Raw genomic sequence first — 17,271 nt, forward strand, 5'->3', positions numbered from 1 at the left:
CAAAAGCCTGTGGCAATCAACGAGCGAGACTTTCATATTTGGTTTCATCAAAATTTGCATATCAAAAATATTCAATGATGCAGAGATATATCACATAAAAATACACAGTTCAAGCATAGCGTTTTTCTTGACTTTTTTTTAAATGAAAAGACACCTTAAAGCAACACTTCTTTTGTGTTCTAAATGTTTTCCAAAGCAGTCCTCCATATCTATCTTTCATTTCTGTTTTACATAAAGAGATGGAGAAATGCAATAATGTGATTTTTTTATACATATATAATAGCACTGAATTAGTCGCTTTCTTCTGGATTGCTAAAATCACTTTTCTGTTGTCTTGTTTTAGTGTTATATATGGCACATTTGCAGACTAAGAGCAGAGGAGAAGCACTCCTGTTTTACAAGTCAGTGAGATAAGCGACACTGAGGTGTTGATAGGTAATGACAAGGCCTCCACCAAATACTTCAGGGGACACAGGGGCTCTTCAGGGTAGAGGGGAGGGAGTGCTTGTCAGGGAGCTGGAATCTGAGGTAGCCAGAAGGGGAAAAATCCAAGAGCCCTGCTGACAACCTTGAACCTGGTCCATCTGCAAGTGATCTGATCCACAGCTTGGAGCACCCAGGACTGTCAGTTCTAAGCAAGTACTCACAGACTGACAGGCAACAGGCAAATATGTCATTAGAATTTCCTCAGGGAATTTTACTTTTCATAGCTGGCAACTGGAAAAATAACACTTCAGTCACACAGATAATAAAAGCTATCTTTATATTACATGTTTCCCCCTTTAAACAGATCTTACTGTAACAGCCCAGATGGGCCTTAAACTTGGGGCTCTCATGTCCTAACCTTTTGCTGGAAGTTCAGGAATGTTCTACCATACCCAGGTCCTTTTCTTTCTTCTTGAAGTGAAAGCAGAGCTATAGCATATTAGAATGGTGTGTGTGTGTGTGTGTGTGTGTGTGTGTGTGTGTGTGTGTGTGTGTGTTGGGATGTGGAGGGATGACATTAAATCTTAGAGGAAGAGATGCAGGCCACACCCACACAGCTGCTTGTAGCCTCAGAAAATGTTGGTGTGTGCTCACAGTACACACTCAGGCAGAGGCTGTTCATGCAGCAATGTTGTCTTTTGAAGGACCATCCATTGACTGCTGTGTTTTCATCTGGTTTCTGTGACAATATTATGGTGATATTGCCAAATCAATGAAATAGATGTTAGATAGATAGATAGATCGATAGATAGATAGATAGATAGATAGATAGATAGATAATAGATTGATAGATAATAGAGAGATAGTTGATATAGATATAAATATAGTATAGCTATAGATATAGAATAGATATAGATATAACATTATAACAAGAGTAGACACATTTCCAATGAGGCAAAAGATGAAAGACTCAAACCTGGACAAGAGGAATCAGCTCTTCTGTGGAAGCCGGTGTCTTTAACCAGGCACAAAGCCATGTAACAGCTGACATTTGCTTCAGATCTCATTCTCCTTTGGGACAATGTAGACCAAATCGCATCCCACATAGAAGAATGAGAAATACCAATGGTCACCTTAGATGACAGATTTGACAAACCATGGTCACAAAGATAGAGTGGAGACCATGAAAACAGAGTCAGGTGAGATTGAGAGGCGAGAGTGATAGTGGCCTCCCAACACAGACGTGGCTATGGTGTGAGAGAAGAATGATGCGTAAGAAGAACAAAGCTGCAGGTCTTTGGAATTTATGGGGGTGAATCAGAGGATATGCAATTGCTGTGTGACTATAGAAAGACTCCTAACTAAGGAATGTCATGCCCCATGCTCTTTAAGACTTAGGATGGAGATTGCAGCAGGTGAGGGGACCTGAGCTGAGATGCCCTTCCTTGCTGGGTGGTATCAGGCACATGACTATTTTCTCTATGGCTAGTCCTCCCTAGAGTATACACAGGCCCTTTGTAATCTACACAACATAAACTTCCATGGCACATCAGGATAATCCAGAGTAATGCAAATGTTACTTTATGCAAATGTTAGACCCAGTATTAAAAGCAACAGAAATTACAAGAGCTCCTCCTTAAGGACATCAGTTCTACCATGAGCTCAAATTGAGAATATTCATTATATAACAAAGGTCTGTGTTTCAGAAATCATATCACCCCAAAGAATGAGAAATGTGTCAAAAGGTGCCAGGTTATGTGCCAAAATAGAAAATATTGTCTGGTTGCAAATGACCTTTCATAGATCATTCACTTGCTGGTTTTTCGGTCATGGTACTTAATATTGCCCTTTAAAGGTCATTGCTATGGGTGTGCCCCCTGGGCACCACCTAATATATGCCTCTGATTTACTTCTTCCCCATAAAATGCACCCTGTGATGAGGCAGGGTGTATGGTGCCTTCACCTACTCTGAGTGTGGCGAAAAACACATTCACTCTTGGATTATAAGCATAGAATATTAAAGATGATGAAGAGAGAAGAGGAAAAAGAACATTTTGATGTAAAGCTTTGCTATCCGCACTGATAAGGAATGAGTTCGCTGTGGTGTGAAATGTCCCCCATAGATGTGTGTTAGAACCTTTGCTGCCCAGCTGGTGGTGCTGTTTTGGAAGATTGCTGAAGTTTTAAGAGGTGGAGCCTACCTAGAGGAAGTGATCACTGGTTAGGGGCCCTGAGGCTTTATGGGTTGGTCCCCTTTTCTGTGCATGCTCAACTTCCTGAGTGTGAGTGCAATGTGACCAGCCAGGCTCCTGACCTGATGCCACACCTTCCCTGCCCACTGCCATATCCCCCCCCCCCATGATGAATTATATTCCTCTGGAACTGCAAGCCAAAATAAACCCTCTCTCCTTATGTTCCTTCTGTAAGGACATTGTGTAACAATATCACTAGGAAAAGACACTAGGACAGAAGCTATTCTAGTAACAACAAGAACAGTGATAAATATTAGCTGAATTAAAAAATATATATAGCTGTGCAAACACTGAACTCTTTGTAGAATGCAATTATATTCTGTCTCTGTCAACTTTCAACAACCTAGAATCATCTAAGAAGAGACCCTTAATTGAAGAAATGACTGTAGAAATGTTTGTGGGAAACTGTTTTAACTATTCATTAATATGAGAAGACCCAGCACACTGTGGGTGGTACCATTCCCTAGGCATGGTGAAGCCTGAACTGTGTAAGAATAAGGCAAAAGCAGCAAGCAGACAGTATGAGTGTACTGTGGTCTTTAGTACAACCTGATGCATCTCCCAGGTTCCTTGACTCCTACAAAGCAAGCCTACCCTATGATAGACAGCAAGAGCCTCTCATCCACATCATTGTTTTAATGGATATTTTTATGTTGCTGTGTTCCACTGATCTGAGTATGGCACTAAGAGAATTAACAAAGCAAACAAAACTCTTGGCTTTCATGAATTGCTGTTAGACCTGGAAGAAACAGGCAATAAACAAATAAACAACCTCATTCTATATAGTCTGTCTGTCATCTGAACATGATGTGATAGGAAACAAAAGAGTAAAGAGACAGACTGAGAGAAAAATATAAATAGCCATTCACAGCAATCTCTTCCTCGGTAAACCAACCATGGTGGGCCTCAATCTGAACATGGTCTATTTTCCTCTGTAGGTGTTCAGGGGTTTATATTGTTTCCAAAGGAAATTTTATGCAGATATTTCTTGAATCAAGTATTGGATCTCAGGAGCTAGAGAGACGGCTCAGAGGTCAAGAGCACATAATGCTCTCGTTGAGCATGCCAGTTCAGTTCTCCACACCCATGTTTGGGCCGATCACAACTGTCTATAACTCTAATTCTATAACTTTAGCCTCATGGGAATCTACACTCATGCAAGCATATTGATTAGATAGAGAGAGAGAGAGAGAGAGAGAGAGAGAGAGAGAGAGAGAGAGAGAGAGAGAGAAAGAAAGAGAGAGAGATACATATCTTAAAGAAAATTAAATTCAAATTTTTTATCTCCACAAGACCAAAGTATTTGTAATATGAAATAACCCATTCCCCTCAGGTGAGTGGCTTTGGTCAAAATCTGTCTGATGATGCTCTTGAGTATTAGCCTGATAAGCTTGTTTGGGAGGCAGGGAAATGCACATCCCTGTATTATAGGTGATTCCTTGAGAAAGAATCTGAACACCTGGAAACTGTATGTGACCTCAGGGAAGGCATAGAGAAGTCTTGGATCATTTTGTGCTGGTCAGCACTGAAAAGCAGGCTCTGGTGGTTATAGGAACAAAGGCCAAGCTGAAGATCAGGGACCCAAGGCTTCCCTTCTTCTGGTTGTGCACAGAAACATTCTTACCTGCCTTCAAACATAGAGTATTTGTTTACTAGGGCCAAGAGGTACTGGTTTCTCATCTGTCCTTAGGTCTCTCTTAACTCTCTTATAGCTCAAGTTGTTAAAGTTAGGGTCTAAGTCATGATAGTCTCTGGTTTCCCAATAAAATTAGACCAGACCAGCCATGGCTGGAAGAACCCACGAAGCAGAGAGACATGAACAGGAGACCCAACAGTAGGCTGATGAACAGAGAAGGGCATCCAGATCAGGCACAGAGATGACCTGCCGAAAACCACACTAGGTTTTAGCTCCTAAGAACCCCAGGTAGGAGTGATAGACACATGGTTTTAGATTGGTTTGGCCTCAACCATAAAAAAATGGGATATGGGATGGTCAGGCCATAAGTAACCCGACCTCAGTAAACATTTATTGACAGCTGAAGTCAGAGCTTCTTCAGCATCACTGACAGGCAACATGGAGCTGAACTCGCAGGAATGGAGACGTCAAATGGCCTTGGGTTGTCTTGGTTTCCTGTGGCTGATCACCACAGATATCTTGGCCCAACACCATGAAAGCTATTTCTTTCACAGTGAAAAATTAAGATGTAAGTAATGTGGGTTCCTATAAGGAATTCCAGAGATTATCTACACCAGGCTTTCTCCAATCTTTTTGGCGCTCCATGTATCCTTGGCAGCACTGGGTTGTGGTCAAACCTCTCCAGATTCAACTTCCATATTCACCTCGCTTTATTTCTTTTTTCTGACTCTGTGTTTCAGGTCCCACTGTCTTCCTCTTATAAAGATAAACCATTGGGCTTAGGATCCACTCCACCTAAGTCTAGGATGGTCTCACCCTAACATCCTTAATTACTTCTGTGAGATCCATTTCTTTAGTTAGGGTTTCTATTGCTGTGATAAAATGCCGTGATCAAAAGCAACTTTAAGAAGAAAGATTTTATTTCAGCTTACACTTTGCAGTCCATCATCCAAGGAAGTCAGAACAGGAATCTGCAGACATGAACCTGAAAGCAGGAGCTGATGCAGAGACCATGGGGAAGTATTGCTTACTGGCTTGCTCAGCCTACTTTCTCATATTCCCTAGGACCTCCTGCCAAGGGGTGACACCACCCAAAATGGGTCAGGCCTTCCCACATCAATCACTAATTAAGAAAATGTCCCAAAGCCCTGCTTATAAGCCAAGTCTTGGTTGTTTTAAGGCACTGGAGGTTCAGACTTGTACCTATTTTTTTACAGGACTACAATCAAACCACTATGTTAGGTTTTCATCTATCAAGATAACAGCAAATTACATCTAATAAGAGAAGGGTCAGAATATGAGAGCTGGGTCATGGTGAGGAGTGTTGTAAAATGTTCTCCTGGCCTTGACACGCCCAAATTAAAGTAGCTGTGGAACTTGCATAAAACGTAGACAAAATTAGGCCCTTCAATATTCCGTTACAGATGGGGATGAGAGTAGGCACTTTTACTCCACCCTGAGGATCACTGACAGTTAATGAATCCTGGGGGAAGGAAAAACTAAAAAGTGAATATGAGGTGGGTGCCTATGCTAAAAACACCCAGAGGTGTCACTCAGATAATCACATATGTGGTATAGAAGTGGGAGAGAAGCAGAGGGGAGTGGTGTGTGCACTGTGAAGAGTGGCAGGACTGGAGACCAGAGGGTGGTAAGGATCAGACTGATGTGCGTAGGCTGTGCTGACATATGAGGCCATGGAGAGGTCATGGCCTAGCCTGCCACTAAGGGCTATGTATCGGTCTGTGGCCCTTCAGCAGCAGAGGTCTGTTTTGATGTCTGTGGCCCATATTATCAGGAAGGCCATGTGGACATCACTGGTCTGTGCTGCCATCTGGAGCCATCCTGATGTCCCAGGGCTGTGCAGAGATAGCCTAGCACCTCAGCAGTTGCAGCACTCAGCCAGCCCTGCCCCTCGCCTGGGAAGTATGGGAGATCTGGTCCTGGTGTCATGGGTGCAAAAAAAGCTGACACTAATGGTGTGAGCACAAGAAAGCCAGTCCTGCCTCTTACTGGCTACCACAAGCAGGAGAGCTGTCCCTGCCCCTCGCCTAGGCAAAACAAGATAGCTGGCCCTGGTGGTGCAGAAAAAGGAGAGATGGAGGGTTCAACAACACAAGCACAACCCAGGCTCAGATTCAGGGCCATATGTTGGCCCTCCCCAACATCATAGATGGGGTCCTCAATAAATTGGTGGAATGCACGAAGGGGTCAGTCCTGCAGAATCAAAGCTGCAGTATGTCTGGGAAGAGTCTCAGTATGGATTTAGTAACAGTAGCCAGAGTCCTTGAACTAGGCCAATGACTCATTGCAATGAACATTTGCAAGTAAAGCTGTTTGGGCAAAGGGTGTACCGTGTGACACACCATGACATACTGCAGCTTTAACAGTGAGATGGTTTTCTCTTTTTTAGTTGTTCTTATTTTTATTTTTTGTTTTCTTGATGTGAAGGGGGCAAGGGAAGAGGGTTGATATGGAAGGACCAGGAGATGAATGAGATCGGGGTACCTGAGGTAAAATTCATAAAGAATCAATATAAAGGTTTTTTATGAATATGATTCAAAGAAAGGCTCTTCTTAATCTTATTTTCCATCCATACAAGAAGACCCCCTTCTCTGCAAACAAATTTACATATTTGAGCATTATATGTCTGCAGTCTGAGAAATCGGGTCTGACATCAATTCCTTTATAAAATGAGCATAGTGTAGATGCCAAATCACTCCTTTGTGAGGGTATCCTATAGCATGATTACCCAAGACACAGGCCAATCTTCATGGATTACTGTTGTGTGTCTGTATTTTTATGTATATGAATAGGTGTGGGAATGGGTGTATATGTGTTCATGTCAGGTGTCTTCCTCAATTTCTCTCCACCTCATGTTTTGAGACCAGGTCACCCACCAAACCTAGATCTTGCCTATTTGGCTCAACTGACTAACCAATAAGCCATAAGGATATTCTGTCTCTTTCTCCAAGTGATGGCATTATAGATACAGGCTGCACTTTAATAACTGAGCCTTCTCCTCACCCTCTAGTTACTGTTCTACCAGTAACTAATAGGAGCTTGACCTCAAACACTATAGCTCTTCCTACTACTGTGAAACAGAAGTAGAGAGGGAAGAGCTAAGCTGGCGTAGGTAAGGTTGTCATAGGAGAAGTGGCTCGTGCCTAACAACATACAAAATCTATCTAAGCATCCTCATGAAAAAGATTTCTTAAGAAAATATTGATGGGTATAAAAAAAATCCTCTTATATGTCTTAAAGGAAAGAAATGTCAGATTAGCAGCTCAAATACACTATTCTAGAACAGACCACCCTGCTGGCTGGACAACCTTGTACAATTTGCCATCCTTTGTCAACCAGGGTAGAGCAAACTGGCAAGACACATTCCAGATGATACACAGGTTTCTACATCCTGGAGTCTGGTTATGTGAGCAATATTCCCTCAACCAGAAAACATAGAAAGGGTAAAGAGTAAAAGCCACTGACTTAGCAAGATTCAAATTTGAAAGCACTTTGGTAGCCTCATCCACTAGGAAGGTCCTGCATCACTGCGTAACTTACTAGCCATCATCCTTGTCAGATCAGGCACTTAAGACGGGGCCTACTGACACTGGGAGAAGGTACAAGACAGAGTAAATTCACACACACTAGAGATTTCTCAACGCAGGAGGAGAACAGCCATGATTAGAGAGAGGAGCACAAGGCAGAGTTCGAAAGGCTCTTAGGCCATCTTACTCTTCGTAGTCCATTAGCCTCCCTGGTCCGATCATGACCTCTATGATAAAAGTCAAAATGAGAAGACTTTTTTTTATAGCAGCTTTATCACAAGCAGAAAGAGAAGACTTCCAGGGTCAAAAAGCAATTCATTGCTCTCTAGTTTATCCCTCGCCTTCTATTCATCACTACCGGATTCTCTGCCAAAATAAGCTTGAGAGACATTTTTCACTTAGGTAAATATATTTCGGAGACCTTGGGTCAGCTCTTTCTCCCCTTGTTACAGTTTCCATGATCTCAGAATTCACGTCTTCACATAGATGTCACAAGCGTCGCCAGAGCCTGTGCGAGTGTGTTGGAGGAAGAAGACGGGAAGGCACAGACAGACAAAACTGACAAAAGCAAGCCCAGCTTTCCATAGACATACATGAAGACAGGAATATAGAGCTGCCACCGTTATGTTCCTGGGTTCTCTATGGCCAACCGCCATAATGCCACCAACTCAGCTCTGTGTTCGTCATGTCATCTAAACACGATTAGATAAGGAATAAGGTTTTTTTTTCTGACAATAACATGAAGATCTTCAAATAATCCCCTAGTTTCCTGTTGTTTTTGAAATTCAACCAGCCATTTTTAAGGAAATGACCCTTGTTGGTAGGGAGAGGGGGATAAAGTCTAGGAATTATCAGGATACAAAGAAGAGAGTCAAAACCCTGACACTATTAACAACACTCTGCTATGCTTGCAGATCAGATGGGAGCCTAACATAGCTGTCCTCTGAGAGGCTCCACCCTCTCAGCAGTGGATCGAAACAGATGCTGAGATTCACAGCCAAACATTGGATGGAGGGCAGGGAGCCTTGTGGAAGAGTAGGGGGAAGAATAGAAAGACATGGAGGGGACAGGAACTCCACAAGAAGAGCAACAGAGCCAACTAACCTGGGCCCAGGCGTGTTTGTAGAGACTGAGGAACCAACCAAGAACCGTACAAGGACTGGACCTAGGCCCTCTATACATATATACCTGATGGTAGCTTGGTCTTCATGTGGGTCCACTAGTAAGGGAGGCAGGTGCTGTTTCTAACAAGGGTTCTGTTTCCTGCTTTTCAATTGCCTCTTGCCAGGCCACAGAGGAAGAGGATGTGTTCAGTCCTGATGAGACTTGATGTGCTGGGGTGGGTTGGGGGAGGGGAGGCCTTCTTTTTCTGAGGGTTAGGTGAAGGGAAATTGGGGGGGGGGGGAAGAGGCTGGGAGAGTGGGACCAGGAAGAGGGGAGGGAAGGGGCTAAAATTGTGATGTAAAGTGAATAAATTAATTAATTAATTTTAAAAAGATAGAAAGAAACTCAAGTCCCTTAACAAGCAGGGGTGCATGATCTATAACACTGAAATGTGACCAGTCTCAAAGCAGGGCTATCTGCTGGTTTCCAGAATTAGCTTTTTTGAAGAAGACTGTTCGCTCACTACCGAGCACTTTCCTTAGACCTGAGAGCAGGAAACATGGACCGTCACTTCCCAATAATGCAGCTGGACTGAGGATAATAATGAACTATATACCTCAGTGGAATTATTCTAACTGAAGTTAGAGTGATCATAGGATTATTTTCAGGAAATCATCAAGTGATATTATTAATAACTAGAGGGCTAAACCATTCTGAGTTCATGGACCAAAAGTCTATAGAAAGATTTAAGGGTTAATACTGTCCTCCTGTTTTTAAATTAAATTTTTACAATTTATTCATATTTCATCCCAATTATTACTCCCTTGCTTGTATCCTCCTGTTCCCTCTCTCCCTCCCTCCCTTTTCCCCCTTCCCCTCCCCTAGTCCTCTGACAGGGGGAGACTTCCTCCCCTACCATCTGATCCCAGCCTATCAGGTCTCATTAGGATAGCCTGCATCCTCTTCCTCTACGTCCCCGCAAGACCACCCCACCAAGGGGAAGTGATCAAATCACAGAAACCAAAGTCCATGTCAAAGATGGTCCCTGCTCCCCTTACTGGGGGATCCACATGGAGAATGAGCTGTCTGTAGGCTACATCTGAACAAGAGGTCTAGGCTCTCTGCATGCAGTGTCCTTGGTTGGTACATCAGTTTTGCAGGCCCCCCTCGGTCCAGATTTGTTGGCTTTGATGGCCTCCTTCTATAGCTCCTGTCCTCTCTGTGTCCTTCTGTCCCCACACTCTTCCATAGAACTCTCGGTGCTCTTCCCAGAGTTTGGCTGTGAGTCTTAACATCTGTTTTCATCCCCTGCTGGATTAAATCTTTCAGAGGACATCTATGCCTAGGTCTTTCTTCAGGTGCTTGGTTTAAAAAAATGAAAACTTAGTGTTGGAGAGATGGCTCAGAGGTTAAGGGCACTGACTGCTCTTCCAGAGGTCCCAAGTTCAATTCCCAGCAACCACATGGTGTCTCACACCCATCTATTATGTGATCTGATGCCCTCTTCTGACCTGAAGCTGCACATGCAGGCAGAGCACTGTATACATAATAATAAATAAATCTTTTTTTAATGAAAACTTAAAATTAGTATATGTATGCTTAAACACACACAGTACTCCTAGGGAATAGTGCTTCCAGCTCTCTGAAACACTTTATAACAGTTGGGACTTTTTCCATGGGAAAATTCATGGCTGGTTAATTTGAGTCATTTATGAATAATAGTAGAGCTCCAAGCAGAGTGAAAATTCTTTGTAATTCAAGAGGTGATTGAGTCGTCAATGAACCTACACCTTGTGTTCCATTCTAGGAAATACTGGCTTAAAGTGGGAGATTAATCTACATTAGTGAGCATGCGATGGGAGGAGATGAGTCCCACTCCTCACTAATCTATGCTCAGCAAAGCTGTGGTCGCTTGGTTTATCCACCCTGCTTGTTTGAAGACCATGAAAGAAGCATTTGTCATTAACCCCTCCATTAAAGAACTTTGATTGCTGGTATTATTAAAGAAAATGTCAGAGGACAAAATAATTCTTTTCAGTCACTCAACAAATATCTGTCAAATATCTATTTTGTGGCAATGAACTTATTAAAAAACAGATGGTCGTTGGCCATCCAGATACCAGATGGTGATTCAAAACCTCTTCCTTATTTTTTAGAGGTGAGAAAGTGAAATTGCTAGTACGTCAGAGTGGGTTGCTTCAAATGAGTAGATAGGACCTGGAGTCAGAGGAGGAGAAGCATTCAATCTGACATAAACTATTTTTCTCTCAGTATTCTAGCACCAACATATGTGTGACTTTTTTTCGTGACAATGAATTCCACAACTCTCTGGCTATCAACTGGTTAGTTGTGCAATAATTCAATTAAATTATGAAACTATTTTCCCAGGTTAAGACATACACTTCACAAGCCTACCCCCCTCGGCAGATGCCAACCCTAGGAATTGAGTACTGGGGTACCCACACATCTGTCTGACTCTCTTGCAAAATCCAGGACACCCATGGATTCTCAATTGCTCAAACGGCTTACAGAGCTCAGGGAAACACTTTGATTACTATCAACAGTTTACTGTAAATATTCTCACCCAAGAGCAGCTAATGGAAGAGATGCAGAAGTCAAGGCATGGTGCAAAGATTAAAGAGTTCCCTTACCTTCTCTAACTTGCCTATTCCCACCACCTGGATAGGTGAACCAATTCTGAAGACTTGCCCCCCTATTTAGGAGGCTATTGAATATTTCATTATAAAGGCAGGATAGATTTAATTATTAGTCACTGGTGTTTGACCAATTCCTCTGTTCCTCTTCCCCTCATGCAAGTTGACATGGAACATGGAAAGGAAGGTAGAGTGAATTATAATTCTTTAATAGAGGTGTGGTCTTTCTGGCAACTGGTTTTCAGTCAAGTCCTATCTAGGGACCTTGCTTTGCAGACCTATGATTCATGACAGGTTATATCTTCAAAGTCAGCAGCACACATGTGCACACATCAATGCATGCAGAAGCACACACATACATAAAGTACACAGGCATGAGGTAGCCTTTATATTATCTAACTGAGAGAGTGATACGCCTTCCATGTTCAATGGGTTTGAAGGAAGTCACACTCACGCGTATGAGTGGCAGATGCTGAGCTTCCTCAAGTTTGTTCGCCACGGCTGACCTGTTACGTGTCTCTCTGCTTGTTCTCATTGTAAGTGTAAATGTGGCTACATAGCACTGCATCAGTACACTGCATTGTTCTGTTCCAAAGCAACTTTGATCTTAAGAAAATCCTTGGAACCATTATCCTTCCAGGACGTGTCCTGAGAAATCACCAAATATTACATATTGTATATGATACCTCATCTTGGGCCCAAGAGGTGGTGTATGATCACTAACATTTTGCCAAAATGTGTTTGGAGGCCTTGTTATGTCAATTGTTGTACCCTTTGGGCTGTTTGTTTGTTTGTTTGCTTGTATTTTAAATTTAGTGACAGAAACATCATACAAGATTTTCCTTCCACTTATGTATGTTATTTCCCTCTTCATATAAAAAAACATATTAGAGGTGATAGCTACCAGTGTTCAGTGCATTCTGCAGGGTGTGTAGCATGCCATGAGGGAGTTTCCATCCCTAATGCAATGCCATCTGCTGATACCGTGACATGTGTGTGAATAAACACTGCCTCTGCTGCTTGCTTGGTCTGTGCATTTAATTAAGTGCACAAATTCCTACAGGCATGTGGTTAAAAGGGCTCTGGCAGATTTCCCCTCTGGAGGGCTTGGCTCTGGGTAGCCGGAACCCTTGCTGGCACTGGAATTCCAAACATGCATATACGTGTAACAATAAGTCCTGAGTTAATAGCATGGCAGCCTTTGTCAGCTTCGATTTCAGCTCACCACACAAGCACTGTAATAACTCATACTGAAATAGAGTCATTTGAGGTGCGGTCTATCCATCCCTTTCATACAAAATTAGCATTTGTGAACAAAAACACAGGGACATTAACCACATGCCTATTTCAAAACAGTCTATTTGGTTTTATCTTGGTACCTGATGTGATTCACTTGGTTTAGTTTGCAATACAAAGCAGATTAGTGACAATGTTATTTCACTACAAAAAAAACCCCCACAAAATTAACATAAAATATTTCTGAAATATATTAACTGACATAAACATGATATCTGGGAATGCAACATAACATATCACAAGCTCACATCAATGGGTTGTATGTGTGCACATGGACACATGCACATGTGTGTAGTTTTCTTAATGGGGACATTTACTGATACGTGGTATTTACTGACAAGGTGAGGTAATGAAAACCAAAACAAAATTGCCTCAAACTCGAGATTCAGGAGCTTCTGATTTGAAGGGAAGCACTCTTTTCCTGAGCCTCATCTGAGCACTATTAGGTCCCCAAGAAAATATAAAATAAAAGCAACTGTAAACATAGCACAGTCACATGACCTATTTGACTTGCTCTTTAGCCATCGGGATGCCTCTGTGACTATATGTTTTGCATAACTTCTTAGTAATGTTTCCGTGATCCAGGAGAGGGTAGGCAGAGGGTTGGGAATGGAGGGAAGTTCCCCAGATGTAAGCAATGAAGAGGTCAATGTGGTGGTGGTTATGGGAACACCTCGTCTCCTACAAAACACAGGCATTGATCTGTTAGCTGTTGGCTAAAAGCTCCCTGTGGAAAATCTGCAGCTACAGCCATAGGCTGGTAACCATGGCATACTAACTAACAGGCTTGCTAGGAGAATTCCCAATTAGACCGAAGAATGAGGGCATACCAGACGGCTCCCACCTCCTGATTACAGTCAGTTGGAGATCGATTCTCTTGTCTGGTGAAAGGGGAAGGCATGGTAAGTGGAAATAACGTAACTTCAAAGTATACAGATGCTTACATCCCACGGATCTATCTTTCTATTCTTCATGTTGGGAATATAAATCCCAGAACAGAAACCTTAACATTTTGTAGATAGGAGAGAAGAGGAGAGAAGAACATATTAGTAGCTATAATGTTATTTTATCTGCTAGTAAATTTCAGTTTTCATCTTCAAAGCCAATGGTGTTCCTCAGAATAGTTTGAACCCCTCCCCCCTTTTACATCCTGTCTCTGTCCTCATCATCATGAGAAAGAAAGAACAAGAGAGCCTGCGCTTGCTGGTCCTGACCCTAATCTCTCTGTCCCTAGGACCAGGATTCCACTCAGCCACCTTGACTAAGTGCCCCTAATGGAAAAAACTCACTGCTTCCTCAGCACTTAGCTTCTGTGGTTGCACTGTAGTCCTTCCCCAGCCCACACAGCTCCTCACTGGGATCTCTGGCAGCCCCACCTCAGCTGGCCTCCACCATGCCCTTCTGCATTGTTTTGGGGTCTCTTTCTGCTCCCCTCTTTACCCTCTCAATAGTATCATGCGTGTGGCTTTTGGGAGGGTTTTTCCTTGTCTCTAGTTGTACTCCGACTTGTCATGATCTCCTGTGACTAAGACTTTTGTGTCAAAGGACTGGAAAATCTCCATCTCCATCCTCTTACCTATAAAGACTCCCGGCCCTCCATTAGGACACTCTAAATGTTCAATAGAGCCTAAAACTTCTGCTTCTGTCAATTCAGTCTCATCTCATTCTGCTTCATCCACTTGGCCCTACTAATCTAACCCTGGTCTTCTGTTTCTTTGGAAGCCATCAATGAGATAAGAGTATTGGGGCTGCCTTAGGGGTCATGGTCCAAGCCTGGCCCTGCCTGTTTATTGGCTGAGTGCAGAGGCAAGGATGCTTCTTCTGGGGAGAGGCTAAGGACTCTCCAGTGGACTTTCCACCTCTCAGAAGTGCTGGCAACTTCTACACAGATATCTACCATTCTCCCTGTCCATCTGTATTTCCTCACTAAAGCCTCTGGCAAGCATCTCTCTTAAGAAAACCTTTGCATATTTCTTCCTGTCTTAGCTTCACTCTCAGCAGAATACCCAAACTAATACAAATTCACACCTGTAGAAACTACTGATTAGTCTCACAGTGATTTCCGGGATTTTTTCCCTTTTTTTTTTTTTTTTTTAACAAATGCATGCCCATTTCCTAAAGTTGCTCCAGGAAAGTACCACAAAGTTGTGTAAACAACAGAAGTTGATTGGCTTGCAATTCATGAGGCTAGAAGTACAAAAGAAAGGTCTTGGCAGGATTAGTTCCTTCTGAACACTCATCTGAAATGTTCTGGATAGTTTTATGTCAACTTGATACAAGCTAGAGTTATCAGAAAGGAGGGAACTTTAATTGAAAAAAAATTGCCTCCATAAGATCAGGTCGTATACAAGCCTGTAGGGCATTTTTAAAATTAGTGATTGATGGAGTAGGGCCTACTCATGGTGGGAATTATAATCAATGGGCTGATTCTTGTGTTCTATAAGAAAGCAGGCTGAGTAAGCCATGGGTTGTGAGCCAGTCAACAGCATGCCTTGTGGCTTCTGCATCAGCTCCTGACTCCAGGTTCTTGCCCTGTTTAACCTCCTGTCCTGACTTCCTTCAGTGCTGAACAGTGCTAAACAAACCCTTCCCCCACCCAGTTACCTTGGTCATGGTGTTTTGTTGCAGTAATAGAAACTCAAAGCAAGACAAGTCTGTTTTATGGTTTTTCTTGGCTTCTTATGACTGTGTTATACTTAGCTTATAGACCTGTGGTTCCCATATCTGCCTTTGTGATCCCACTGAGTTTTCCCTGAAAGACTCATATATACAGGAACTAAATTATATTGAACAACCCTCCCTATTGCTTCAGACTTTTAACCTCCAAAGATTACTTACTGGCACATAAATGCGTTCCATAAACTCATCTGAAATTTATTTAAAGGGATTAAATAGGACCAAGTAACAGACAAAATATCACTTATCCAAGAACTGATGATGTCCGGGATGTGGTAGAAGGTCATGATCAAATAATGAAACTCCCTAAAGAGTCATGCTAAGTGGCTGCGTGAGAGAGGAGTTGATGGGGGTTAGACATTGTTGATATGAAATAACACCTGAGTAGTATTGGCCAAGTGAGGTGAGCAGGCACATAGGTCCCATCTTCCACATTCTCTGAGTGGCTGTCAGTGATAGAACACATAACAACCTTTCATGTCCCTCTAAGTACATAAGACTTCGATTTCGGAGAATCTGTCCCATAATAGGCACAATAGGTGGTGGTAAGAAAAGTAAGCAGCCACAACTCTTGTCCTAGCCCTTTTTTATACTTTTGTCCTTGTGTGGCCATGTCACTTCCAAGACAGCAGAAAGAATTCATGAACACAACCCTTACTTGCCTTTCTATCCCCCTTTCTACCATATTTTAATACAATTACTCCAGAGGTAAAATTGGCCTCCAATGATCAGGTGAATCTCAGCCTCCTGTACTTGTAGCATGCATGACCTGGGAATCGTTTCAATGTCCCCTCCCCCAAGTCTCTCATCTTTGTGTGTATTTTCATATTTCTGCCATAAAATTTATCCTGCCACCCTGGCTCATGTCAAAAACTTGGAATTGGACTCTGTGAGGTATTTGGCCACTTAATGCATGTGGGCAATGGGGAACTCATGTTTAGTGAAGCAGAATCTTCAATAATTGGACAGAGATTCATTGTAAAGATCTTTCTGGGCCTTGACTCTCTGACTATGACAACTAAAGCATATTTACATTCCTTTCTGATTTCGGTTACACACACACACACACACACACACACACTCCTTTAGCCCACCTGTGGTCATGTGTCCCCATGATTTAGAGTGAAATTAACTCACAAAGGGTTTCATGATAATACATCAATAGCAGACTTCCTCACTCCTTACCAACTTCCCTTCATGCACAAATAAATTAAATCTTCATTTTCTTTCTTTCCTTAAACCTTAATGATGCTCACTAGGAAAATACCAGCGGTCCAGGGACTCAGGTAATCTGGGAAGTGCTACAATTGCCTTTAAGCTACAGAACCTTAATCTCTGCATTTTTCTCTTCTTTTCCTAGGTAAGTGGTATTTCTTCTTCGTTGCTCCGGGGAGTATTGATCTGTCTGGTAAGTGTTCGCTTTGTTGTGGGACCTGGTGTTCCTTGAATGCTACATGAGAAGTGCCCGTGAGAACCAACGACAAAGTAGAAAACCTAAGTTGCATTTTACTGGGAATGCTGGTGTGTGTTAAATCTATTTTAGAGGGATCTGTGTGGGGGGGGGGGGGCGGGAGTCATTCTTTGGAGTTGTCTCTCACTTTGTTCTTATTTCTAGAAGGAGCCTCAGTGGCTGATTATGTGTTGGCGAAATTTGCCTTTCAGGCATTCTTTTTATGTGG

General features: G+C 42.5%; 1 protein-coding gene across 1 annotated transcript in view; it reads left to right on the forward strand.

Annotated features, from left to right (window-relative positions):
* The window catches only part of SAMD5 (sterile alpha motif domain containing 5), a 400,358-nt gene extending 383,290 nt beyond the window's left edge, over positions 1-17,068 (forward strand). Inside the window, exon 2 of the mRNA XM_084777518.1 lies at positions 16,953-17,068. Coding sequence (XP_084633644.1) covers positions 16,953-17,039 — 87 coding nt within the window. The 3' untranslated portion in view covers positions 17,040-17,068. The remainder of the gene's footprint in view (positions 1-16,952) is intronic.
* Positions 17,069-17,271: the final 203 nt, after the last annotated feature.

Source organism: Acomys minous, assembly GCF_964271855.1.
Source record: "Acomys minous genome assembly, chromosome: 3".
Classification (NCBI taxonomy): domain Eukaryota; kingdom Metazoa; phylum Chordata; class Mammalia; order Rodentia; family Muridae; genus Acomys; species Acomys minous.